Below are 26,528 nucleotides of genomic sequence, written 5' to 3' on the forward strand. Positions count from 1 at the left end.
AAAATGTGTCTACAGAGACTGGAGGAGCCTTTGGGCACATTCCTGCTCCGTTTAGTGTCAGGCTGGCGCACACTGGGACTTAGGTTAGCACTTGTCGGGCTCTTTACTTTGGCTGCTTATTGTTTGAACTTCTTGCATCTTTGCACCCCTGTTTATGATGCGCGCCCCGCTTGCCCCACCCTCCTTCCAAGGCTCCCCCTCTGATCCATGCACACAGGCTGGCTCCCCTGAGATGAATCCCCCCCCCTCCCTGCAGGAGGCTCACATTGCCTTTGCAGGGGCCAGGCAGCCCCACCAATGCACCCGCGCCTGCCGGTGCAAACTTGCGCAGCGTGGCGCGGGCGGGAGGCAAAGGCGGCGCGCGGCGCCAGCTGGCCCTTTAAGGGGTGGGCGGCGCGCGGCCGGGGCGGAGTCCTGCAGCCGGCTCCGTGTCTGGGCTGAGCCGCCGCCAGGCTCGCGCTGCCCTCGGGGGAAGGAGGAGGATGCGCGTGGCCTTCGCGGGACTCGGGTTCCTGCTGCTGGCGGCGGAGCAGAGCGCGCGTGAGTCTGCCAGGCGCGTGCCTGCCTTGCAGCCTCCCCCCGCGCGCCTGCACAGCGGCTGCCTGGAGGTGCGCCGCGCCGTGCACCCACCGCAGCTGCCTCCCCGCCCTGCAGCCTGCGCGCCGGGCTGCGCCCCTAGTGCGTGCAACTCGAGGGGGTGCAGCTCCCTCCGCCTCTCCCCCCCATGCAGCGCTGCCTGAAACTGAGCTGCGGGGGCAGCTGTGCCCGGTCCTGCCCCGCCGCCGGCTGGTTTGCACTGAGCAGTATTGGGGGGGCGGGCCGGGCTGAGCCGCTGCAAGGCGTGGGGATCGGGGCTGGCTCCCTCCCCGCGGAGCTGGACGGTGGGAAGAGCTGGTGGAGCGCGCCTAATTGTTTTTAAAATCCTTAACCCCTTGCGCGCCGGGCTTCTGGTGCTGCTGCCGCCTCCTCTGTCTGCGCCCTAGAGCAGCGGGGCTGGAACAATTCGTGTGAAACCACTTCAAATCGGGGGAGGGGGTGCTGTATCCCCCCCAGCTCCCCATTGCACATGGGAGAAGCGTCACCCTGTGCTGGGCGGGCTGATGCCCCTGGTTCAGGACTGCTGGCTGGGGAGGTTCCCAGACGCCCCTTCCTTCCCCCACTTACCCTCAGCTCATTTGCTGAGTTTTGTGGGTTAAAATGTGGTTTTGGTGCAGACCAGTCCCTACAGTCCTGGACTTGAGCAAGCCCAGAGTTTGGGACATTAGGATCTGGATTGGCCCGAGCCATTCCTGGGGATCTTGTGAGCTATTCTAGACCAGTGTTTCTCAAAGTGGTCCTCAGCCACTCTGAGAAACCTCGTAACTGGTTGCTCTGGGGTATTTATTTACCAGCTCTGCAGCCAAGGAGCCTCCTGGCTCCCGTTGGCTCAGTTTCACCATTTTCAGCCAAGGGGAGCTGCAGGAAGCAGCTTAGGCCAAGCATGAGTGCTTTAGGACCAGTCAACTTTACAACGCCTTGCCCCAGCCATTGGAAAGAAATACTCTTGTTCTCTGTTGTGTGTCCCTGTTATATGGCACAAGGTCTCTAAGATATTCACTAAGTCCAGGTCTTTATTGCAAAACCACCTCCCTTAGGTCAAATTTATAAGCGGAGCATCCACACTATCAGGCCACTTATTTCAAAATCTGTACTCCTGCTTTTTTTCGGGGAATAACGCTAATTTCAGAATAGTTATTTTGAAATAGCAGTAGTGTGGACGCTCCAGTGCTGCTATTTCGAAATAATTGCTCCCCAGAGTAATTCAAACGAATTACTCCCCAGTGCTTCCTGGGGCTCTAAGTCCACATTAACGGAGCCCCGCCCCCGGGTGCCCAGCGCATGAGTGGCCCCGCCCCCGGGTGCCCGGCAGCCCCAAAAGTTTGGGGATCACTGGTCTAGGGAGTTTTGCCCAGGCATAAGACATGTGGGAGAGAGAGTGACAGGGTTTGGGGGCAAATGTGATTTTGGGCCAGAAAAGTTGGTTGCACTGTTACGCCAAGGGGAAGAGGTCCCAGGTGTGTCATCGCTGATTGTATTGTTTGTTTTCCCTTTTTTCAGGGGTGTGCACCATCGTCCATTATCTTCTCTCTGGCCGGTATCTCTGGTGCTGGTTGACCATTGCCATACTTCTACCTAACTATGTAGCGCAGTTCCTCAGCGTCCTGTGGTTCCGGGCAGATGGGCATAAAAACTGCTGTTTGCTGGTGATGGTGCATATGCTGCAGCTGGGGATTTGGAAGCGGTGAGAAAACAACTCCTAGCCTTTGAAGAATTAGGAGGTTTGGGGTCTGACCTTATGGAAATACTTTACACGCAGTTTTCATATAATGTGGCAAAGAGAATTACTGGGATTATTTTAGATGTCTCTTTCTGCAGTGTAGGATCAGGATTTTCCTATGGTACGCTGAGATTTCAAGCCACAGAACTATGTGTAAACACTTTTTTGTAGAAAGTTGCTAGCTTACTTTCTAATTTACAGTAGAACCCTGATGTAATGGGCATTGGTCTCATGAATGACTGGTTATCTGAATCACTGTGCTGCCACTGTATGTGACTGATTCTTTAACCAACACTGAATTGTAGAAATGTCGGGCTGAAAGAGACCTCAGGAAACCTTCCAGTCCAGCTCACGGAACTGAGACAGGACCAAATAGGCCTACACTGTCTCTCACAGGTGTTTGTCCAACCTGTTCTTTAAAAGGTCCAATAGCAGGGATTCCACAACCTCCCTTAGAAGTCTATTCCAGGTCTTAATTACCCTTATAATTAAAATTTTCCTAATATCTAACCTAAATCTTCCTTGCTGAAAATAAAGCCCATGACATGTTGCCCTACCTTAAGTGGACCAAGAAAACAATTGATCACCATCCTCTTTATAACATCCCTTTACATATATGAAGACAGTCGGTTTTCCCCTGGAGTCGTCTTTCCAAAAGATTAAACAAACCCAGTTATCTTAGCTTTTCCTCATAGGTGAGGACATTATATTTCAGCTGAGATGTTACCAGTGCTGAGCAGAGAGGGAATTACCTCCTCATATTGACTCACTCATTTTGTGATGAGAGGGATGTAAAAAAAGTTTTTAAAAAGTGACCATATAACTGTTAAAAATCGAAAGTCTTTTTAAATTCTAACGATCCTGTCCTCCACAATCCTTGTAACCCTTCCCATGTTGGTGTCATCTGCATACTGTATAAGCATGTTCCCCATTCCACTACCCCAGACAGTCCTGGGTCCAGTCCTATTCAATAGTGAGACCCATAGAACCCTACTAGAAATGGCCTCTTCTTTTGACTGCAAATTATGATCACTACTCTTTGAGTGCAACTTTTCAACCAGTTGTGCACCCTCCTCATAGTAATTTAATCTAAACCACATTTCCTAGGTTTCAAAAAATTAAGATACTTGGTCGCAAAGATAAGATACGGTTGGTTCTCTCAAAGAAATCAAGCATACTGTATCTAGTTTAGGGATGTAAAATCCCATTTAGTTAGTTAATCAGTTAAATGTTATGTTTAACCAGTTAATTAAATGGGGACAGGTGGTAGAATCACCCAGGGCCTGACAGGTCTGCAGCAGTCCCCTGCCAGTGGCAGGCTGTAGACAGGGGGCTGCTCCGTGGTACCAGTTACTTGTTAACATCCCTAATCTAGTTACCATCGTTCATTATGTAAACTGTCTCTGAGTGCTTAACGAGTTCTCCTATGCACCACACCTACTGTAATCTTGAGTCTTCAGTTTTATTAACTCAATCTCCCAGAAAATAGGGCTAATCAGATAGGAGTTTTCCTATGTGGAGGAAGATGGGACCTGAGAGTAATATGACAGGAAAGCTGACATGTTCTGGCACTTGGGTGACATGCAAAGACACATCACTCCCTTAATGCTGTTGTTCATCTCGAGTGGTCCAGTATTATGAGACTACAGCCTCTCTCTGACTTACGAACCGGTTACGGACCAAGCAATTGGTCGTAACTCAATTTTTTCATAAGTCGGACCCCATAGAGTTACACACGACCGCACTGTTCGTAAGCGCGGATCGCGTTCATAACTTGGGGTCCACCATTTACGACCGTTTCGGTCGTAACTGCAAACGGTCATAAGTCGACCGTTCGCAACTCGGGGATCGGCTGTACTTGAGACAGCTTCTCTTTTTACAGGCAGTGGGGAATAAAGTCCTAGGGACTATCCATTATTCTTGTTGGAAGGAAGGCTTATTTGTCTGGAGGTTTTTTTGTTTGTTTGTTTTTTCTTTTTGTTTGTTTTTTGTTTTGTTCTAAAAATCCTTCTGATCTTATCCAGATTAAATTGAGAGGAGGGGAAGGGAAGTGGAAGATGCTTGATCAATGCTCGCAAAACTTTTTTGCACTTTATAGCATTAATCAGGAGTTACGTATAGGGACTTTTTAAATTCAATAATGTTTCCTCTTTTGGTTTGTGAAGCTCTTCTCTTGCTGTAAAGTGTACAATAGCACTATTCTACATGGATATCTCAAAGGACACATTGCGCTTCTCTTAAAGCAATTAGTCACTGTCAGACGTTTGAAACTGAAAGCTATCTCTATAACGGAATGTCTTATCTCTGCCCTTGAGCGCATACGGTTACATTTAATAATGCTAGCAGATGATTGGGGAGAAACTGTCACAGATTTCTTTTCAGACCAGGGTGGACTTTTTATCTCATCTGAGCTCCTGCATAGCACAGCCCCAGGAATCTCACCTGGCAATTCCAGCTGCTTGCTCATGCAGTTGAAGTAGGGCACTACCTGACAAATGACATCTAGCAGGGTGTGAAAGAAGATAGTGGAAGCAGCACTTGTTGGAGCTGTTTTCCAGCTAGACTAGACAAAGCACTGGAGAAAAAATTCCAGGGACTTTGCTGCACACTGCTAGAAGAATGGACTAAATGACCAAACAACATCTGTCTTACAACTACTTCATCTAGGGGGCTGATTACAAATATTCCGTTTTGTAATGCAAGGACCTAACCAGGGTCGCAGACCATACAAAAGCCTTGGAAAGGTCAGAATTTGGGGGCACTGTTAACAGTGACATTAGGATTATGTGAAAACAGCGTGGTGTACATACAGTGTTGCACCATTTTAACTGCATTAGTTTAATGTCTGACCTAGCGTTGTAACAGCAGCATTTTTGTATCTAGACAAGGCCTTGGTGAAACACAGTTGTAGAGTTGGCTGGTCTTAGTGTTGAGGAATTAGGGCTCTGTAATTGCACCCATTGTATGAACTTTTGCAAAACATGCTGTGGGAGGAAATATCATTGGACTTGTCAGGTTTTGCACTGTCATTGCATGATGGCCCTGAAGGGGTTATTAGTTTCTTTGGCACTCCTAATCCAGTATGTCTGTGAGGAATGTCTATATATGCCTGAAGTATAAAAGTAAACTGCCTTTGGCTAAGGGCCCATCTGCTAAGTGGCTGTATTTACTGTGTGCATAGGGTTTATTGCAAAACCCCAGTACCTACCTTAAGTAAACACCTGTAAAAGATTACAGGCTGTGAAATAAATTACATGGCTAGCTATCTGAGACAAGTCATTGATTAAAATTGTTTCAGTGTTAATGGCTTAGCTACAGTTATAGTGAACTTGATAATATAGTGGAGGTGGAGAGAGAGAGAGAGAAATAACTTGAGTTGTTTGTTTAGCATTAATAACATGCTAACTGCTTTACACAGAAGCATAAAGTCAAGGGGCCTGATTTTTTTTTTTCTGCTATGGATAGTAATTTAAATAGCATGGATCAAGATATTATCACTATACAAGGGGAAATGGCTGCCAGAGATTGAAGGGCCTGATTCTCCTCTGGATTACACCTGTGTACCTCAGAAGGTGCTGCTGAAAGCAGTCGAGTTCCACTGTAAAGAGGGTGGAAGTATGATCAGAATCAGGCACAGGTCCTTTGCCCCACATCGCCCTGATCACGGTTTTTGCTCTTTCAGGCACTGGGACACTCTGTGGACAGCTGCAAAAGCTAGAGGAAGCTCCATTGCTGGAGATCTCCTCATGCAGCAGGGTGACCTGTCAGTTCTGCGGCTCCTGGAAGCCCTGCTGCAGACTTTGCCCCACCTGTTGCTCCAGAGCTACGTTTTTGTAGCAGTGGAACCGACTGGCCTTGTCCCAGGTAAGTAGGGAGTCTTTAAATCTAGAGAAGGATGGTGATGTATATATGTGGTGGGTCCTTGCAGTGTTCCCTGTAAATTGAGCGCTTGGGCAGCCACCCAGGAGAGATTCAAACACTGCCCAGCTGATCAGCAGAGAGCTTACAGCCAGCAGCATGTGTTTCTCTGGTCATGCACATCTGCACGTCTCAGTGCACACAACAAAATTTATTCTGCACAAAGAAAAATTGGAGGGAACATTGGACCCTTGTTCTCTAATGTAGCCAGGAGTGGACTCTCTGGGTGAAGGACCATATTGCAGATGGACTGGAAAACAACATATTCAGAACTGTGTTTTTGGAAAAAAGCATCTTGAGCATCTTAGCAGCAAAAGGGGGTGTGTCTCCCTCTGTCTCCGGAGTTCTCCATCTTTTCCCAACCATTTTCTTGTGATCCCACATGGTGGCTGTGTCTTTTTCCAAGGGAGAACACCCAGAGTGTGCCTGCCTCTCTCCTTAGGACTGTCCCTGTGCTCAGCAGCCAGTTCATGCCAGCGCAGAGAGACTGGGAATCTAACTTGGGTTCTGTGCGTGGGCAAGTCAGAGGACAGTTGTGAAGCCCAGGGTTGTCTCCTCTCTGGAGGAAATAATCGCTAGGTTTGTGGGAGGGCTGATGACTCAAGGACTGGGCATTATAGACTTTTCGCCATTTTAGATGGAGTATCCTGTTCATCTCCTGTGATGGACATAGAACCTCTGTCCCTGTACAGAAGGGACATTCCTGCTCCCAGGCAGGGTTGAATCTGGCTCAGGTGCATGATGATAGCCTACCAAAAATCTCGGCAAGATAAAATTAGTGTTCTCGGCTGTTGGAGAGAAATCACTGTGCCTGACAGTAAGGGGCAGACTTACAAGAGAAGCCAAGGACTGAATGTGGGAGAAGAATGAATAACTATGGTGATTAACACTCTAGACCTGGACCTCTCTGATTGCTTTATAAAAGAGGTGATGAGTCAGATCTGTATTGCAAATAGGAAAACTGAGGCACAGAAACACAGTGAGTTGCCAGAGGTCTCCCTGCAATTCATTACTAGAAAGACCCAGCAAAAGGAAATGGTGGTTCCCCCAGACTAGGGGCTGGGAGGATGAGCTAAATTTGCCCTGCTGCTGCCTTTGCTATCCTTACCATATGTGCGTGTGGGAACAGAAGATTTAGCTGTCCAGGGCTATCAGTGCCACAAGTGCTAGGTGTTCCTCTTTCACTCACCTAAGGTTTTCCATAGATTTTTTTCTCATCAGTTACTGTGTGTAATGAAATGTGCTTTGGGGAAAGATTGCAACTGCATGTCGTATCTTTGGGAGCCATTGCATTAAATCAATGAATGGTTTCTGTGTGATTCATTGACTGTCAGGGCAAGTTGCTGAGAACAAACAGCTCTGGGAGGTTCCACCCACTGGGAACCAGGGGGGTTGCATCAGCTGGCTCAGGCTGAGTTTTCCAGACATTAGGGAACAAAGAAAGTGTGTCTTGGTGTACGAGAATGGGTCATAGGCTTCTTTCTGATCAGTAAAGGGCAAGGACTTGCTGTCCAATGGAAAGACTGGCTGAGAGAGCCATGTAAGATGGATGGAGGACCTTGGGTATGTATCATGTGTCTTTAAATGTATTTTTTTGTATTTTCTTTGCAGTGCTTTTACCTTAAGAATAAATGTACTTGCTCAGAAGGAGTTGGGTGGTAAGGGAGGGCAATAAACTGTTCCTCACCCTTGGAGGGAAAGCAACGCCCAGGCTGTTGGCCCAAGCAAGCCAGACTACCTGTCTCAGTTTTGGAACTGTACGTCCTAAAACCCCAACTCAGAAAGGAGTGGGCAGACAAGTGATGGCTGGAGGCCTGAGTAGGCACCCCTGGATTGGGTGGAGAGATGCAGGTGCAGTTCACCAGCACTGGTGTAGTTCTAGTGTAAGTAGACTAGGAAAGGGTGCTTGATGCACATGTGTGTATTGGCAGGAAAACACTTGTCAGTGGATTGATGAAAGGAGAGAAAGTGGGGTGAGGGTTTGGTGGAGCACCGGCAGGCAGAGGAACATGTGGTAAAGTGCTCCAGCTGGAATGAAAACTGCCTCTGCAGTGAAATACAGGTGCCGTGGATTTCTGACATCTCATGAATAACGTCCCTCCTGTTTCCTTTGTAGGCGTGAGTGCTGGACTGTCCTTACTCTCCCTTGCCTGGTCTTTGGTCTCCTATAGCCGCTTTACAGGCCTGATGAAACCCGGTCATCTCTACATGCCAGCGGCTGCCCTCCTGTGCCAGTTGCTGTGGAGGACAGGAATGCTGGGAACGAGGGTCATGGCCCTGGTGCTGTTTGCCAGAGTCTACCCTGTCTGGGTGTTTGTGGCAGCAGGTAAGATGACACTTCCTGTGCACACTTGTGCAGTCTGCTGTGTCGCCTGTTGTGAAAGGACACTAGGTGGCGCGCGTCTGTTTCTCTCACAGAGGAGAGAGATCCTTGCACTGCAAAGAAAGACCCATGAGGCTGAGTCTCAGAACCTGGGTCGGTAAATTCGGGGTACGGGGCTAAAAATAGGATAGACGGTCCCATTTGGGATGGCGATTGGACTCTGCAAGCTTCCCTCCTCGCTGGGTTTCAGAGCCCAGGCTCCAGCCCAAGCTGTAGTGCCTGCACAGATCTTAGCCCCGCAAGCACAAGTCTGTGACTTAGGCTCTGGGTCTCAGTGCTGAAGGCTTTTCGCTGCAGCGTAGACGTACCCTTGCTGTCGGTGAATCCAGGGCTCGTCTGTTCTTCTCAGTAAATGCAGAGCTCGTGAACAGTGTTGGCTTGCGGGTTGCAATTCCTCTCCCATCCAGGATTGGTCCAGCACAGGGAAAGGTTTCCTTGTGGACGTGATGTAAGGAAGAGAGTCTGTTCTTTTGCACATCGATCCCAGCGACGGTCTGACTTCTCCATCCACACCCAGGGTTTTTTGGCCCTGAGGCGTGAGAGTTGCTAGCTTCCCCCTCAGCTCATCATGGCCGCTAACTTGCTGTTTGTTCTCTGCCTTCCCCGCCTAGGTGCGCACTGGCTAGTGATGTCCTTCTGGCTGGTGTCTCAGCAAACCGACATCATTGCAAGCTCCTGCCACTGGAGGCTGTTCAACTGCCTAGTGGGAGCTGTGTACGTCTTCTGCTACATTAACTTCCAGGCTGGCCCCTCCAAGTACAGAGTGGCTGTGTTTTATGTGGTAAGTGACTGGTCTCTTCTTGGCTTGTATAGTCACAGTCGCTCACAATTTAAAAAAATTAGGAACTAATCTAATTGCAAGACGAGTGCAGTATGGGCCATGGCTGATTCTGTAAGTCCTACAATGTACCACATAGTCTGGCCATAATACACAGTAATAGGGGCTTAGAGCAGTGACCTTCATCTAATGCTCCAGGTGAGCCATTTCCCTATCTCCTACATCTCACAGCAGTGCTCCTGGGGTGGCACTTACTTCCTGACCCTTATGCTCAGTCTCTGCCCGGAGGCATGAGAGTGGGCTGTGCTTATTTTAGCCTGCATAGCTGCATTTATACATTGGCAACATCATTTCTACTTGAAAAATCCTGCTACAGTAAGCGGCATGAATCCACTTTTCTAGCGTCAAAGAGGTTATAAATATTTAAGTTAACTTAGTGCTCATGAAAGGTGCAGTTTGGCAGCCCTGGGAGGCTACTTCTGGGCTGAACCTGTTGGATGAGATGCTCGGGCACACAATGGTGCTATTCAAACTTGTAATCTGTTTTCACAAGCAAAGAGCCATGTTTCATTTCTATTCAAACCCTACATGAGGGGAGGCGGCCAGACTGACAGCAGGAGCTCGAAGCATGATAGCAAGTGAGAATAAAGTCAGTAGGTAAAGCTTAGAACTTATTCACATGTGTCATTTAACTCCCTCCCCAATAGGAGCCGTGTCTAAACCAGTTTGTGTTCATGCAGCTCTGGTGACAGCCATCTTTCCTTTGCCCTGCAGATAATGCTAATAGAGAACATCTTCCTTTTGGTGTTGGCCACAGACCTCCTGCAGGGGGTGCTGTGGGACAGCCTGTTTCTGGCAGGGGCTGTGATGTCTGGATTCCTGATTGGTAAGATCTATTGCTTTCTCATGCTGTGAATCAGAAGGTGCTTGTGTTAATTGCCACTGGGTGGATTCAAACCTGGGACCTCAGGAGCTTAGTATAGGAGCCTCAACAGCTTGACTATAAAGCCAGCTGGCTCTCAGCTTAGGCTGTAGAGCTCACCTGTTCTTATTTCTCACTGTACGTGGTCTAAGTGCCACTACTTGGGACAGTAAACCACACTAAGTGTGCAGGTTACACTTGGATACTGTGCTGATGAGAGCACTGCAAGAACCTGCCTAGATCATAGTGTTGCCAACTTTCACAAACTATGGTGAGGAAATTGTGTGTGTGTGTGTGTGTGTGTGTGTGTGTGTGTGTGTGTCTTTTTTTTTCCTCCTCTTCTCCCCCCCCCCCCCCCAAAAAAAAAAAAAGCTCTGGTTCCCAGGCCCTGTTGGGTCTAGAATGTGGCACGGTGGGATGCTGGATCTCTGATACTTCCTTGGTGCTGCCCAGGTGAGATGGGCAAAGCACCATCTCTCTGAGCTTGAAAGGAAGTTCTGTCAGAGCTCCGGCTTCCAGCCTGCTTCTGACCCTTCTTCCCTCCCTTCTTCCACCTGCGGGAGGCTGCTGACTCCCAATTCGCAAGGGCTGGGAGCTGGCTGAAGCAGCCACGGGCAGGGGACTGCTCCCAGGTAACAGTTAACCACTGCCCAGTGCGCATCACCCATTCACGTCCCTAGCAGTGACTGTGGGATTCTACCCAGGGTAGGGTAGAGACAGAACAGAGCTGGGGAGCAGCTGCTGATGGGTTGACTGGATTTCTCTTCCTGAGGCTATGGCTCCATAGTAGTGAACAATTAATGCATCTGCTCCCCTACCAGCCGCCATGGGCAGGAGCCTCTGGCTCTCCTTGTATCCACTCCTTCGTGGTGTGTGCGCGCGCGCGCACACACACACACACACACACGTACGTTGTGGTCTGGAACTGAGCAGATCCTGGGCCTTTTTTCCAGAGAAGTCTCCTTTGGGTGTGTCTATTCCTGGGCAGACAAGGAGCTGTTCTGCTAAAGGAGCTCTCTGACGCTGTGCAGTCACAGCACAGCTAATGCACCGTTCCTTCCAGCAGCTTGTGTGCTGAATGCCCTTTCCAGACACATAAGCCTGGACCCCAGCAGCTCCCATTCTTCACCGGCCTCTAACACGGCCTGTCTGCATGCAGAGCCCTGCAGAGTGTGAGGCACCCAGCTCTCTTTCCCGCCTCCCAGGGGCTGGGCCCTGATCCTGATGCAGACCCCTTTCTGGGCTGGCATTAGGCATGGTGGAAATTCTTATTTTTAAGCTGCTATTCCACCCTCCGCACCCTGTCTTCCTACATCCTGTGCTAACCACAAGCTCTCATCCTCAATCTGCCAGTGACAAAGCATGTTGGCGCCTAATAAAATGAGGAACGCCATGCAGCACCACAGGAAGGCTGGGACGCTGCGAGAGTTATCGAAGCCGTTGGGTATGATTTCTTTTTTTAAAAGTCATGAGTCAGCACCCAGGCATAATTTCCACTGGCAAGAAGGAAGTCTGTATAGAATTGAATGGTAAATATGGGCCTGCAAATGACTGGTGTCCCTTCTGATTAGTGGTGACGGTGCACAGATGCTGAGCTCTGCTCAACTCTCCTATTGGATCCTCATCTTAGGTTGCCCCAGCATATCACCTCCCAGTATTTAGGGGCTGCTTCTCTGCACTTGGACCCATCAAATGACTGGTCCAAGCAAGTAGAATTGATGCTCCCAGAAGCATTCTTCCTATACGTGCTGTGCAATCAGATTGCATCCAACCACTCTCTGATGCAGTTTTGGTTGCATCCCTTACATACCCAATTGAAAATGCTTAAATTGCAACACAGGCCTTACCTTGACACCTGTCTCAGTGGTACCCCTGCTTAGACACCGAACTACATCGATATTCCTAACTCTCATGTGATAGGCAACAATGAAGTGTTGGCAAAAGCATCACCTTATTCCTCTTTGCTTTCTTGCAGGCTCTGCAGCTCTGGTCATCTATTATAGCCTGCTGCACCCCAAATCCACAGAGATCTGGCAGAGTTTCCTGAAGAAGTCTTGCAGCATCGCGGCTGCAAAGGACAACGGGACAGAAGGATCCACTTTCCGGCCTGTAAGCAAAGCTGGGGGGAGCTTTGGAGTTTCCAGGCATGGGGACGTAGCATCTCTGAAGGCAGACGTCTCCGAGGTGGTGCATGCTGGGCCTGCTTCTGGAGCACCCAGTGAGACCTCACTCGGAGAGCACAACGGTCTTACTGCTGTGACGGATACCTGGGCGAACCATCATCACTGGCTATTGGTAAGGCTAGCCTTGAAAACTGGGGATGTGTCCAAGATCAACGCGGCCTTTGGAGACGGCGGCCTTGGGGAGCTGTATCCTGCAGGCTGGGTGGAAAGCCAACACTGCAGTGCCATGCTTGGGCCGAGGACCAAACCTGGGTTTTCTTCCACGGGGAAATGCCCTGAAACGTCGGCAGCCAGAGCAGCGGGACAGAGGCTTCAGGCAGAAGAGTCCGGCAGTGGACAAAGCCTGAGCAGGAAGGAGACTACTTACGTCACACTCACAAGCAGCAGCCGCAATGTGGTCTCAGTAAGCACACCGCCCACTGGGCCAGAGGAGCACAGGCCAACAGCAAAAGCCTCCCACCGCACCGGCTTGACGAGCAAGTGTGAAGCAGAGGCGGACAAAGCGGGGGGCGTGTTGGCTCCTCTTGCTCGAAAGAGCAGTGCCAATGGCAGCTCTGACTTGGAAACTATCATGGAGCCCCCAGAAGGGACTGCTCAGAGGCAGGGGAGCGCCACTCTATATTTCAGTGCCAATGCAGAGAGCGCGGCCTCTCGGAATGGAGGCGGGGGAGCCGCCAGCTGGGTGACTGACGGCCTTGTGGAGGACAGCAGCCTGGGGCCTTCACCAGACGACATTGTGAGTAAAGGAGGGGGCTTCTCCCTCGCCGTGGCCAATATCAGTCCAATCCTGGGCATGGGCGCTCATGGCTGTCTGCAGAGCGGTCCGTCCCTCTGCTGCACCCCTCAGTGCAGTGCGCTGAGTTTATCGGAGGAGACCTCGGCGCTCGCTGAGCAGTCGGGAGCCCGGAGGACGCGGGGCCGCCATTGGAACACCGCATCCATTGGGACTTGGGTGGCTGCGGTGAAGAGGCGACTGAGACCAGCTGAGGAGCCTTGCTACACGTCCACCCCCAAGGCTGATCCCTCCAGGCAGGACTGCTGGCTGAGGGAGGCAAAGGAGAGAACGAAACCGGCAGGGTTGATGGAGCAATTGTAACGGAGTGAGCGCACAGCTGGGGCCGGGAACTTGGTGTCCAATCCAGTTCTCTGATGTACTCTTATGCCTCCACAGCAGCGTACAGCTCCGGTTCTTATCTGTCTGGAGCTCTGACCTTTTCCTCCTGCTGGGAGTGTGCGGCTAGACCCCTCCTTCCTGCAGCACATACTGTGTCAGGCAGAGGAGCTCTCCAGTTGTGTGTTGTCTCTTAGCACTCCTGCTAGAGTTCAGCTGCCTGTGAACTGGCCGTGCTCTTCTCCGGTCTACCGCCACGACGGCGGGCATTGCACTGAACATTGCAAGCCGCAGAGCCTGCTTTCAGTATCAATGACTGGCTTAAGAGAGGTTGTACCACCAGTACTTGGTTAGGTTTGGGGGTCGGTGCGTGGGTGGGTGGCTGCCTGGTGGGTATTAGAGATGTAAAACTTCTAAAAATATTAACCGTGTAACCGATGACAATTTAAATCGGTTACACAGTTAAACAAGCAGCCCCACAGGCTGCTGGCCCGGCAGGATCCTGGCCGCACCAGCCCCCACCGACCTCATACTCCCGCGGGCCTCCAGCATTGCCAGCTTTCATCCCTCTGAGCCTCCAGCACAGCTGGCACCTGCAGCCTGCTGGCAGCCCACGGGAGTTTAACCATTAACTAAGGATGTTAAATAGCGACTAATTGACTAATCGAATAGTCGATGTATTTTTGCATTGATTAGTCGATAGGGTGATTCTGCCTGGCGAGGGCGAAAGGCGAAAGCGCTGCCTGGGGCTGGGAATCAGCTGGGGACTCCAGTTGATCCTGGACTCCCTGTGGCGCTGCCACATTGAAATGCCGTGGGTGGCCTGACACCGAACTTTCCATGGTGTTTCAAAGCCGCAGTGCCACGTGGAGCCCAGGATCAGCGGGAGAGTCCCCCGCTGGCCCTGGGCTGCATACGGCATTTAAAAGCGGCAGCACTGCATGGAGCCCAGGATCTGGCTTCAGGCAGTGCTGCCTCCTTGAAGTCTTCGCCCCCCCCAACCTCCTCCTCCCCCTTTTGCTGCCTCTTTCTGATAGAGGCAACAAGCGTGGGGGAAGCAACTAGTCCTGCACATCCCTACCACTAACCAGAACAGATAGGCATCAGCTTGTTGCTTAATTGGTGAACCGGTTAAACTTTCTCATCCCTAGCAGGGATGCTGCGTTATGACAGGCATTCCCTGGAGTGGGCAAGGGACTGTCCATCTCAGGTGACTGTCAACGGGCTACAAAATCTCCCACTTCTCTGGCACAAGAGCATTTCCAGCCCATGATTCTCAGCCACTCCTACAGCTTAAAAGTGCAGCAAAGCAAAAATGCAAACCTCTTTCTAATGCATTAACTACTTGGGAAAGGAGGGGTGAGGTGAAGGAAAACTGGCAGAGCACGCTCAGAACGCCAGCGGTGTGATAACTGCCAGAGACCCTGGTTCTGGGTCTAGCACTGGAGTAGTGCTGCAGACATAGGAAGGTGAACGGTTCTCTCCTCTAGGAGGGCCTAGCTCTGTTGTCTGCAGCACAGGGAAGATGCTGAGCTTTTTAGAGTAACCTTACTAAGCAACTAACGCAATGGTGCCTCTTACATATTTGTGATATCTTGAAACTTGGCCATTGGTGGCTCTTGCAGAGAGGTATTTCCCCGGCTGCTTGCTTCTCCCCAGCTTAGGGGAACAGCTGCTATTTTGGTGGCCAAGTGGCTTGTGTATTTGAACCTCTGCCCAAAGCAGGAGTCTCTCTTCCAGGACAAACATGAGTTCAAAGCAAAACACAAGTATCTTCCCTTCTATGGAGGGTCTGACCAATCCCTGCTGCAGGATTCAGGCCGTTCACCCCCACTTCCAGGTGGCACCATGAAGGAGCTCAGCTGCTCTTTCTACTGGGGCCCCTAGGGTATGTCTACACTGCAGCTGGGTTAGACTCCCAATCTGGGTAGGCAGACTTATCCTAGTTTGGCTGGAGCAAGGGCACTAGAAAAAGCAGTGTGGATGTTGTGGTGCTGGTGGAGACTGTGGGCTTGTCTTCACTAAGGGCTGGATCAACGGGCAATGATCCATCCAGCAGGGGTTGATTTTTCGCATCTAGTATCGATAACAATGTTAACGGTTACCCGATAAGTATCCCCTTTAGCAGGTGATGTTCACTGGTAACCAGTTAAGGAGGCCTGGAAGGGCTGGAGCAGCCCCTACCTGATACGGACAGGGTCTGTTCCAGCCCAGCTGGTCCCACTGCTCTACCCGGTGGGCAGGGTTGCTCCAACCAAGTCCACCATGTACGGTGCAGATGGCCCGGCTGGAGCAGCCTCCCACAGCGCAGTGTGGCAGGCCTGGCTGAGCTGGAGTGGCCCCCTGCCCGTGGGTTCCCAGTTAAATGGAGTGTTTAACCGGTTTAAATGGAACGTTAACTTTTTAAGCAGAATTTTACATCCCTAGTGTAGACACAACAGAGGGATAATCGCCGGGCGCTGTCCTGTCCACTCTGGCACGCTACCAAAACAAGCATGAGCGGACTCGATGGGTGAGTGAGCAATCGACTTCCCGCGGCAAAGGCCCTGCAGTTTGCAGACCTCAGTGCGTCAGCTGAAGCTGAAGCTGCCTGTAGACAAGCAAGGGCGCCATTTCGGGAGGGCAGCAGCTGCGCGCTCCAGGGCGTAGCTTTTCATCCCGTGCCCCAGATGCTAAGGGTGTGAAGGGAAAACGCTTGCATTCCATGCGTGCCTCTCGCACCTGGCTGGTAAAGGGAGTTTGCCTTATATAGTCCTGCTCCCCCGTTCCCACCAGGGCTGACTTCCAGCTTGTTTACGTGAACCCTGGGGGCGGGAATGCTGCCTTTAAAGGGGCTGAGTCCTGAAGCAGGGCTGGCTGGACCTATGCATGCCCATACGGACGCACTGCAGTATGGCTGGGAGGCTGCTGAGTGAGCCATTGACTCGGCACACACAATGGGTAGCGTGCCAGTCCCCAGTGCGCACATGGGTAACTCAGGGTGACTAAATGGCCTCTTCTCCCCACCCCCCATGTCTGTGCTATGTCTGAGCAGTCCACTAAAGCAGATGGTTCATCAGTCCCAGACAGTGACTCCAGGCCAGCAGGAACACAAAGCAGGATGGAATGGAGTTGAGCATTTCTTAAACAATGTTTGGAGTCATTTCATTCAAGCCCAGACAAATTTGTTTTCTTCCTCCTGTAACAAGAGAAGCGAAGCCACACTGGTATTTGAACAGTAACTGACTCCTATTGACTGCACCTGGCAGAATTGTCCTGCTGTGCCGCTAGCATGGCCTGCCGCCAGGCATCTGTCAATAACCCCATCAGCTCGGCAGAGGAAGAACGAGGAGGAGGAGGAGAGCCGTGCTCTACGCACTGGGCGAGCAATCAGCACAAGCTCCCTTCCCTGTTTTGATTGAGTGTTAACTGCTGGGGCATGCCTACTTGGGCATGTTTCACAAGACGGATTTTCATGTGTTTAACTAACAGTTGGGTGCTAATGTCACACTGAAATTAGTTTCCAATTTAACTAACTCTGAATTTGTATTTTGCTGACCATAAAATAGCATTTGGGATGTGCTCTGTATGGAAAGAGAGTTGTAGTGAGTTCTAATAGCCCTGCCCTCTACCCCAGCACGTTTATTATGAGGGCACAGTAGTGGCTTCATTCTTCAGCTTTTATTAAGGTTTTTATCTTTGACAGTATCTCAGACTGCTGCTATTAAAAACCCTGAGAAGTTTCAAATACTGTCTGAATTCATGGATGTGTTGTATTAACCGATTGGGCGCTCAGCGGTCAAAATATACCTCCTCCCAACAATGTAATTTGGGCAGCTCTGTCTTACCTTTGGGACCAAACCGCTGTGTAGCTTTACACCAAACGGCTAACGTTGGCTCTGATGCACATGCGCTAAAGTTCTGTTTCTGTTGTAGAAAAGGAGAAAAAAGTTATTTGTTCCTTAACACAAAGGAGTTGCACCTAGAATAGCCATTAGGAAAAGCTATTTCCCTAGGAGGGCGGTGAAGCACTGGGATGGGTTCCCCAGAAGGTGGTGGAATCTCCATCCCTACAGGTTTTTAAGTCTCAGCTTGACAAAGCCCTGGCTGGGTTGATTTAGTTGGGATTGGTCCTGCTTTGGGCAGCCGGCCATGACCTCCTGAGGTCTCTTCCAGCTCTGTGATTCTATGGAAGCTCCCTGCCTTGGTTCCGTCTGTCTTAATTCTGTTTAGAGCAGGCTCAAAAGCCAGAATCGCATTTTGAGACAATCTCAGGTTTTAGCCTCCACTTTAGGGTTGTCTGGTTTTGACATGGGCTGATTGGGTTTATGGTGTTCTACAAAACAACTTTCTTCTGTTTTAGAAATTCAGCAGTTCTTACAAGGCCGTTTCATGCCAGAAAAGGAAATGCCAAAGCGACCATGTTTGAACAGCTCAGCCAGGGTCACCTCAATGAGGAGAAAGAGAAGATTTCAAAGGCAGCTTTCCAGCTTCACACACCTTCCCCCCACCCCCACCCAGAACGGCTAATGAAATGGAGCAGCAATGGAAATGGCTGTGGCTGCAGGAGATGTGCCTAGGGAAACATGGCAGATCAGCTCAGTGGTTAGACCACTTGCATGGACTGGGGCTTGAGAGTTGGGTTCAGTTCTCTGCCACAGACTTTTTGTGTGACCTTAGGCAACTCACTTAGTGTCTCAGTTCCTCATCTGTAAATGGAATCTACCTCACGGGTTTGGGGAGGATAGATACCTTAGAAAAGTGCTTAGATACTCAAGTAAAGGGGGCCAGATGAGTACCTTAACAGAGCCAGCAGGGATGCGAACGGGTAACCCATGTGGGCTGGGAGCCAGCAGCTTCGTGCAGGGAGGGAGAGGCTGCTGGTTTCCCGCCCATGCAGGCTCACATGGGGTGGAAGTGGTGAGGAGGGAGAGCTGCTGGCTCTCAACCCACAAGCCCGCATGGGCTGGGAGCTGGCAGCCCTTCTCCCACCCCTTCCTGCCCCCCTGCTTCCACTTCCGCCCAGTGTGAGCCTGCTGACTCCCAGCCCACAAGCTTGTGCAGGCTGGAAGCCGGCAGCACACCCGCCTCTGCTGCTTCTGCTCCTTCCCCCATAGGCTTCCAGGGTGGGGGAGGGCTGCTCCCGCCCAGCGGGCTGGAACGGCCGCCTGCCCGCCTCCATGTAATCAGTTCACTGGTTAAACTAAATATTTAACCTGCTAACTACTTAAATGGGATTTTACTTCCCTGATTGCCAGAGGCCTGTGTTCCTCCCTGGGTGGGGAGCATTTTGCTGTAGTAGCAGGCAAAGCCAGTGTGGGTGCCTACAGCCAATGTGAAGGGAGCTTGGAGGTCAGCAAGGGGTAGGAAGGTGAGTGGGAACCTGTGGAAGTCACGTAGCCCTATTAGATTCCCATTTACATTGCTAGCGTATCTATTGCGTGGTGAGGATCCATCCTGTGCTTAAAACCCCTCCTGAAACGTGCAATCCAGTGAGTGTGTAACAATGCATGTGAGATCTGCTGTATTCCGAGCACAGCTGGACCTTCTATCAAAAGGCAAAGCCACAGTGTGTTGCAACGTTAACCATCCTCAGCTAGACCAGAGCCAGACATGCTGGAGGTAAGCTGGATTCTAGCTTTGTGCTGCTGTCTCTAAATAATGCAGCAGTGGATTAACTTTCTATGCAATGACTGCTGGACACCCTAGAGGGAGTTAATGCATAGGAGCCAATTTCATCCCAGCAGGGGGACTCTGAACCAGTGTTTACACCTTAGATCAGAATGTCCTGGCTTTCCTAGATAAGTCAATGCATTTTGTTTCAGCTTCATATATAGCTCCCTGTACCATAATGTCTGCCTTATGCTCTTTTAAGTATTTTTCTACACATCACTGCGCGGCAGGAGAGCACGGTGTCCCATGTTACAAGTGGGACACTGAGAGGTTACGTGACTTGACTAAGGTCACACATGCAGTCTGTGACAGAGCATGGATTCTGCTTTGTGTCAGGCTGGATTTCACTTCACCGGCATGTTGCTCCTTGGGAGGCTTTCAAAGGAACAGGTGGGAACTAGAGGCCCATCTCCCTCTGACTTGCAATAGGAGTGGGCTTCTTTGAAAATTCCCCCCCCCCCCCTTTTATTATGTCTTTGTATAACGGTAACATAGAAAGATCCCGTAGGGGTGTGCTTGGTGCTGTACAAATGTTGATTTAAAAGACCATCTGTCCCAAAGAACTTGCTGTCTAGGTTTCTGGCAAGTAAACCCAGGACTCGGGAAGGTGGAGGATGCTCATGAAGCTTAATCAGCCTGGTTTTAAAAGGGTGAAATGTTCAGCTGGGGGAAGCAAAATCCACCCCCTCCCCAGGCTGCAGCCTGGTCAGTTGGTAGGTTGGAGCTGAGGATGCAGCCCGTCTGTTGCACTAGTGTGGGAGCCCTGGGTCAGCTGGATCCTCTGAGAATTACAGCAAGAGCTCCTTGGAGCAGGGATTTTGCATGGTGTTGGTGCCAAATAAAAAGCTTCGCCCCTCTTCCCCCACACCAGCTCATGTGGGGCTAACATGGAGCCTGCTTTAACAGACCACCTGTCCACATGTTTCACCCACTGCCCCCTCTCTGCTGGGGGGCAAAAGTGGGACTTACATAGCACATGAAGGTCTTGCCTGAATCTTGCATCCCAGGGTAAATCTCATACTTAAATGGAATAAATACGGATAGTGAGCTGGAAAAGTAACAGGACCAGGCTTGTCTTCCTAGGTGTGCAGGGAACTCTCCCATTCATGAGCAGGGGTGAGTTGTCCCCTGTGGCTTAGTGTCCCCAGGATCATGGCTGTGTCACCGGTAAAGTGTTCAGTGCAATGTCACGGCTTCTCAAAGGAAACCTATACTGACCTTGCTGCAGTCTGTTTTGGAGTCTCATTGAAAGCCAGGCTGCCACATGAGATCTAAGTTTACACTTAGGCTTAAAGTGCAGCAGGGGAGGTTTAGATTGGACATTAGGAAAAAATTCCTAACTGTCAGGGTGGTCAAATATTGGAATAAATTGCCAAGGGAGGTGGTGGAATCTCCCTCTCTGGAGATATTTAAGAACAGGTTAGATAGACATCTGTCAGGGATGGTGTAGGTGGAGCTTGGTCCTGCCTTGAGGGCGGGGGGCTGGACTCGATGACCTCTCGAGGTCCCTTCCAGTCCTATTATTCTATGATTCTATGACTTCCCAGTCTTGTGCAAGAACATATGCAAATGAGACACAGCCTCATTTGCATATGTTCTTGCACAAGACTGGGCAGTGTAGACGTACCCCAGGGCTTTTCTTTTTCTGCCGGGTTGCTGGATATCAAAGGAAGCGTAAACACTTGTCGGCACTCCTGAGCAAAACCATGCTACGGAGGAGTTTGGTTTTCGGAAATGCCCTTTCTGCGTTGCTAGGGAGTTGCTGATGTCTCGGGTGTCGTCATCCATGCAGGCACCCAGCCGGCCCCATTTTGCAATTTCTTATCCCCCCGCCTGTTGCTTGTTACTGTGAAATGAATGGGGCCGCCTCTCAGTAGCATGCATTAGGTACTAACACCGTCCTCTCTGCTCATAGTAAGTAGCCCCCAATTTGGCTCTAGGCAGCAGTGCTTGCACAATTACACCGGCAGAAGGATCTCTTCATATCAACTGAACAGCCCCATGCACGTAGGGGATGGCAGCTTTGAAGGGGTGCTGCTGGCCTCTTCGGCCCAACCCCATTATACAGCTTCGTTGGAGCATGGCACTGCAGGGATGCTACAGCCAAGGCAGGGGAACCCAAATAAGGATGCTAAATCCCTTTTCATTGGTTAACCACTATGTTTAACCAATTAAAGAGGGGTGGGCAGGAAGCCACGGTTGGGCTGGAGTGGCCACCTCCCCCTACAGATGGGCTGCTCCGGACGGTCAGAGCAGCCCCTCCCTCGGGTGGGCTTGGTAGGGCTGGAGCAGCCCCGTGGCACAGTGGGTGGAAGCTGCTCCAGCCCCAACCGGTGAACTGGAGCCAGTAAGTCTCACCCGTTAAGGGGAAGGCTAAATGGTTAACCATTTACATCCCTATTCCTGAGCTAACTTTAATCCAGGTAGCTAGAGTGTGGGGGCAGCAGCAACAAGAACCAGGCTTGGGATCCTGGCGACTTCCTTGCATGGCTAGCTTGTGCCGAAGCGCATGCTGCTGCTGCTTTAATGCTAGCTCAGGTGTGTCCTCTCAGGTTGCACCTTTTGCTTGCAGTGGGGACATACCCTGTGCACAGCTGGCTTTGAATCAAGCTCTTGGAACCTAACTGCGCCATTTGAATTTAGGTCTGTCTGGATCTGGATTATAGAATCACCCAACACTAGAACTGGAAGGGTCCTCAAGAGGTCATCAAGTCCAGTCCCCTGCCCCTGTGGCAGAACCAAGCACCATCTAGACTATCCCTGATAGATGTCTATCCAACCTGCTCTTAAATATCTCCAGTGATAGAGATTCCACAACCTCCCTAGGCAATTTATTCCAGTGTTTAACCACCCTGACAGGAAGTTTTTTCCTAATGGCCAGCTTAAACCTCCCTTGCTGCAATTTAAGCCCATTGCTTCTTGTCTTATCCTCAGAGGCCATTTTTCTCCTTCCTCTTTGTAACACCCATTTATATGTGTGGTGATAGCCTTGTCATGCCTCAGGGCCCAGTGTGACTAGGCTCTGCACAAACAGAGCAAGAAAGCCAGTCCCTATATATTCACTCTGAAGGCCAGGTTTGGGCAGGATGATTTCCCAGCAGCGTATATGTACGTAGAGAAGTGGGGGTTGGAATTATCTTTTGGGCACAAAACGTTTTGTCTGTTCCTGACATTAATTGTTGTCTGTTGAAATCTATTAATCTGAAGGCGGTTTTAGCTTCTGTACATGCGGCTAGAGATCGCAGTAGGCACATGTTATAAACTGGACAAACAAGCAAGCTGCCTGCTGATCATCTTCCTATTTTGTCTCCGCATTGATTTTCTCCCACTGAAAAGTCTAAATGCAGCATGCCTTCCAGCCTAACAAAGGATGCATTGGATCCTAAAATCGCCAAACCAGTCCTCCTGACCCCTGGTGAATTTAAAGGAACAGGGTTGCTTTACAAACTGGGGGGTCTGATTTAATAGGTGGTCCTGCCCACTTCAGTAGGGGTTGGAGGTGCTCATTGCTTCTGGAGTTAGCCTCCTAAATTCCTTTTTGCAATTGCTGCTAGGGGCTTGTCTTAGAGTAATGGCACATGCTACAGCCTCATTGCTTTGCAGCCAGCCACTTCTGTATGGGGAGGGCTGGGGGTGCGGGCCAAGGCCTATAACAGGGGTGGGGAACCTAAGCCCTGGGAGCCAGAGGCGGCCCTTAGCTTGCCTGGAGCTGACCCCTGAGGCTTGGGGTTGTCCCCCCCAACATTGGGGAGCCTGCACTGGCACTCCTGCACCCCTGCTGCCCTACCACAGAGCTGAAGCACATATCTACTAGGTTAGGCCCCCTAGGCTCTGGTGGGGGAGGGCAATGTGGGGAGTGTTTCTTCTCAGGCGGGGGCCACGTGCATGATGGGACGGGGGGTTGGATTTTGGTTTGCTTCCCACTTGTGCGCGGCCCCTGACTGATTTTTTCTGTGGGTCAGCAGCCCCCAACCCAAAAAAGGTTCCCCGCCCCTGGTCCATCGCTCTCATCCTGGTTCTGATACACACAAAAACCCTTCTTGGGTCACAGAGTGGTGGTAAGGGAAAGATTTTTCATGCTGCCTTCTCTAGCCGTGAGAAGAAGCCGTTGTTCAAAGTCCCGAAGTGGAGCTGTTACAAAGCCTGAGCTCCGGCTACAGGGCAGGAGCTTGCCCTGGAATATGATACCATCCCACTCCTATGAACAGATGGGAGCCGAGGAAGGGAGGAGGTAGCCTCCGGGTAATGTGTACACAGGGCGATATGCCTAACACCTGCAGTCAGGGTGTGTTGTACCCTCACCTTTGAAACCTAGCGCTGGTAACTTCCTAACTGCCAGGGTGGTTAAACACGAATAAATTGCCCAGAGAGGTTGTGGGACCTCCAGCACTAGAGATAATTAAGAGCAGGTTGGATAGACCTCTATCAAGAATGATGGTGCTTGGTCCTGCTCTGGGTGCAGGGGACTGAATGCAATGATCTCTCAAGGTCCCTTCTAGTTCTAGGAGTCTATGATAAGGTTATGATGAAATTCTACATACTCACTGGATTCTGGAGTTATGGTGTCCCACTCCTGCATATGGGAATGTCTCCAGGCCCTGATTTGCTGGTTCTAAGGAGGTGGATGTCTCCTACCTTACTGCAGGGCTGTGTCTAAACTGCATCCCTTTTTCGTAAAAGAGATGCAAATTAGACACATCGCAATTGCAAATGAAGAGATGCAAATTAGACATATCGCAATTGCAAATTTAAATCTCCCCTGCTTCATTAGCATAAAAAGGGCTGCCGCTTTTTTTCGGCACGGAGCTTTGCCGGAAAAAAGCGCCAGTCTAGACGCGGATCTTTCGGAAAATAAAGCCTTTTCCAAAAGATCCCTTATCCCTCTTAAAATGAGTGCTCTTAAAATGAGGGATAAGGGATCTTTCGGAAAAGGCTTTATTTTCCGAAAGATCCGCGTCTAGACTGGCGCTTTTTTCCGGCAAAGCTCCGTGCCAAAAAAAGCGGCAGCCATTTTTATGCTAATGAAGTGGGGGAGATTTAAATCCCCGCTTCATTTGCAATTGCGATATGTCTAATTTGCATCCCTTTTACGAAAAAGGGATGCAGTCTAGATACAGCCCCGTTGATTATGGATTTTATGCCATTTTAAATATCCTGGTGCTCCGACTTGGTAAATCTAAGCACTAGGCTCTTGCATCGATGGCAATGAAACCAAAGGAAGACGTTGCCTACCCAAACAGACATGGGTGGCCTTTCCCACGCTCCATCCCATGTCAGGCTTCCTCCTACAGTGCTTGGTCCTGCCATGATAGCAGGAGACTGGATTCAGCTTCTTGAGGTCCGTTCTAGTGTTCTATGATTCTACCTGTGTGCAACAGGCTGCTCTGGGGCTGAAGAGGGGGGAGGAGGCCAGGGGTCAAGTCTAGGGGTATGTCTACACTGCAACATTTTTCCGAAAAAACTTCACTTATATTCACACTGCAATCGTATTCTTTCCAAAAAAAATCAAAAGAACAGAAGGGTTTTTCTGACATTGGTAAACCTCTTTCTACGAGGAAGGAGCCTTTTTGCAAAGGAGCTCTTTTGGAAAATGGCATGTGTTGATGGGGAAAAGGAGTTCTTTTGAAAGGAGAGGAAAGAGGAAAAAGCACAGGTGCCCTGGTGCCCATTCCATCCATAGTAATCACAGCTTAAATGCAAAAGAGTGTCCATTCAGTGTGGATGCTATCTTTTGAAAAAAAAATCACTTTTTCAATGCGCTTTGGCAGTGTGGATGCTCTTTTTTGGAAGATCTCTTCCGGAAAAGCTTCTTCTGAAAGAAGCCTGCAGTCTCTAACATAGCCTGGCAGCACAGCCTACGCTTCCTGCCCTTCCGACGCTCCTTTGCAGGCTTATCCAGTCACTGAGTCCTCTGCTGGGACTTTCAACAAGGAGACAGTACAGTAGAATCCTCTTACCCAACACACACTGGCAATCCACTCTATGGAAACAACCGATCCACAGCTGGGGCTAACCCGCATCACGCCAGCTGGCAGCTCCCCTATAAGCAGGGGTTCTGTAGAAACGGGATTTGCGCATTTCAGTTCAGTTAAACAATGTGGCACTTTCATTCTGCTCCTCTCTAGCCCAGTAAAGCAGAGACGGACTGAGGCCCTCTCCCCAAAAAGCAAAGGTGGTTCTTCCAGTGCTTGCTCATGTTACTCCAAGTAGGTATGTGCAGGCCGTATGCACAGTTGCTGGAAGACTTTTTTTTTCCCCTGGCAGTACCTGTCGGGTCAGTCCAACTGTCCCCTGGAGTCATGCCTCTATAGTGCCACATATAGGGCGCTGCCAACCTATTGTCCCTGCAGTTCTTTACTGCCTGTGAGGGTCCTTGCAACTGCATCTCTCTCTTGCTTTGGCAAGCAATCCCCTAGTGGACACTCCTGTTTCTCGTCTATACATAGTTAGAATAGGTGGATAAGGGCTTGTCTTCACTATGCTGGAGCAATCGAGCCACTGGCCATCGATTTATATCTGCTCAGACATGATAAATCGATATCCGAGCGCTTTCCCATGGATGCCGGTATTCCATCAGGATGAGAAGAGCAGATTAGATCGATGGCGGGGGTTAGTGTAGACTAGACCTCAGTTTTAATGTAGTGTTTGGGGGTGTCCCCACACTATCATGTCCTTTTCTCTGGAACTGAGAAAGACCCTTCCCACATTCCCCTCACCAGAGCTGGGGGGGGGCCAGGCTAGTAGATTTTGTGTGACCCATGGGGGGACAGCAGAGGCACCAAAATGCCAGTGCGGGCTCCCCAATGCTAGGGGAAGCCCCAAGGATTGGATCCAGGCAAGCTGAGGGCTGCGTCTAGTCCCTGGGCCTTAGGTTCCCTACCCCTGGTTTAAACTGTGGGGTTTGCCAAAAACCTATGTGCAAAAGTGTCCCTACCCCACACGCATCTCAGCTGCATCTAGACTGGCATGATTTTGCAGAAATACTTTTAACGGAAAAATGTTTCCGTTAAAAGTATTTCCGCAAAAGAGCGTCTAAGATTGGCACGGGTGCTTTTGCGCAAGAAGTGCTTTTGCTCAAAAGCATCTGTGCCCAGTATAGACGCGCTTTTGCCCAGGAAAGCTCCGATGGCCATTTTAGCCATCGGGCTTTCTTGCGCAAAAAATCAAGGTGCCTGTCTACACTGGCCCTCTTGTGCAAATATTCTTGCACAAGAGGGCTTATCTCTGAGCGGGAACGTCAAAGTATTTGTGCAAGAAGCACTGA

General features: G+C 50.3%; 1 protein-coding gene across 3 annotated transcripts; it reads left to right on the top strand.

Annotated features, from left to right (window-relative positions):
* The first annotated feature begins 420 nt into the window (after positions 1-420).
* On the top strand, positions 421-23,919 carry XKR5 (XK related 5). 3 transcript variants are annotated; one of them, XR_012902468.1, is made up of 8 exons: positions 421-540; positions 2,098-2,281; positions 6,000-6,181; positions 8,352-8,561; positions 9,230-9,399; positions 10,171-10,282; positions 12,294-16,124; positions 17,955-23,919. XR_012902468.1 is itself a non-coding variant. In XM_075923328.1 (7 exons), the coding sequence occupies exons 1-7, from the start codon at positions 483-485 to the stop codon at positions 13,595-13,597; spliced, it is 2,220 nt and encodes a 739-aa protein (XP_075779443.1). In that variant the 5' UTR covers positions 421-482; the 3' UTR covers positions 13,598-23,915. The 3 variants fall into 3 exon arrangements, 2 of the variants coding, with proteins under 2 accessions (XP_075779443.1, XP_075779444.1); XM_075923328.1 differs by having other exon boundaries at positions 12,294-23,915; XM_075923329.1 differs by having other exon boundaries at positions 478-608; positions 12,294-23,916.
* Positions 23,920-26,528: the final 2,609 nt, after the last annotated feature.

The sequence above is a fragment of the Pelodiscus sinensis genome, chromosome 3, assembly GCF_049634645.1.
Source record: "Pelodiscus sinensis isolate JC-2024 chromosome 3, ASM4963464v1, whole genome shotgun sequence".
Taxonomy (NCBI): Eukaryota; Metazoa; Chordata; order Testudines; family Trionychidae; genus Pelodiscus; species Pelodiscus sinensis.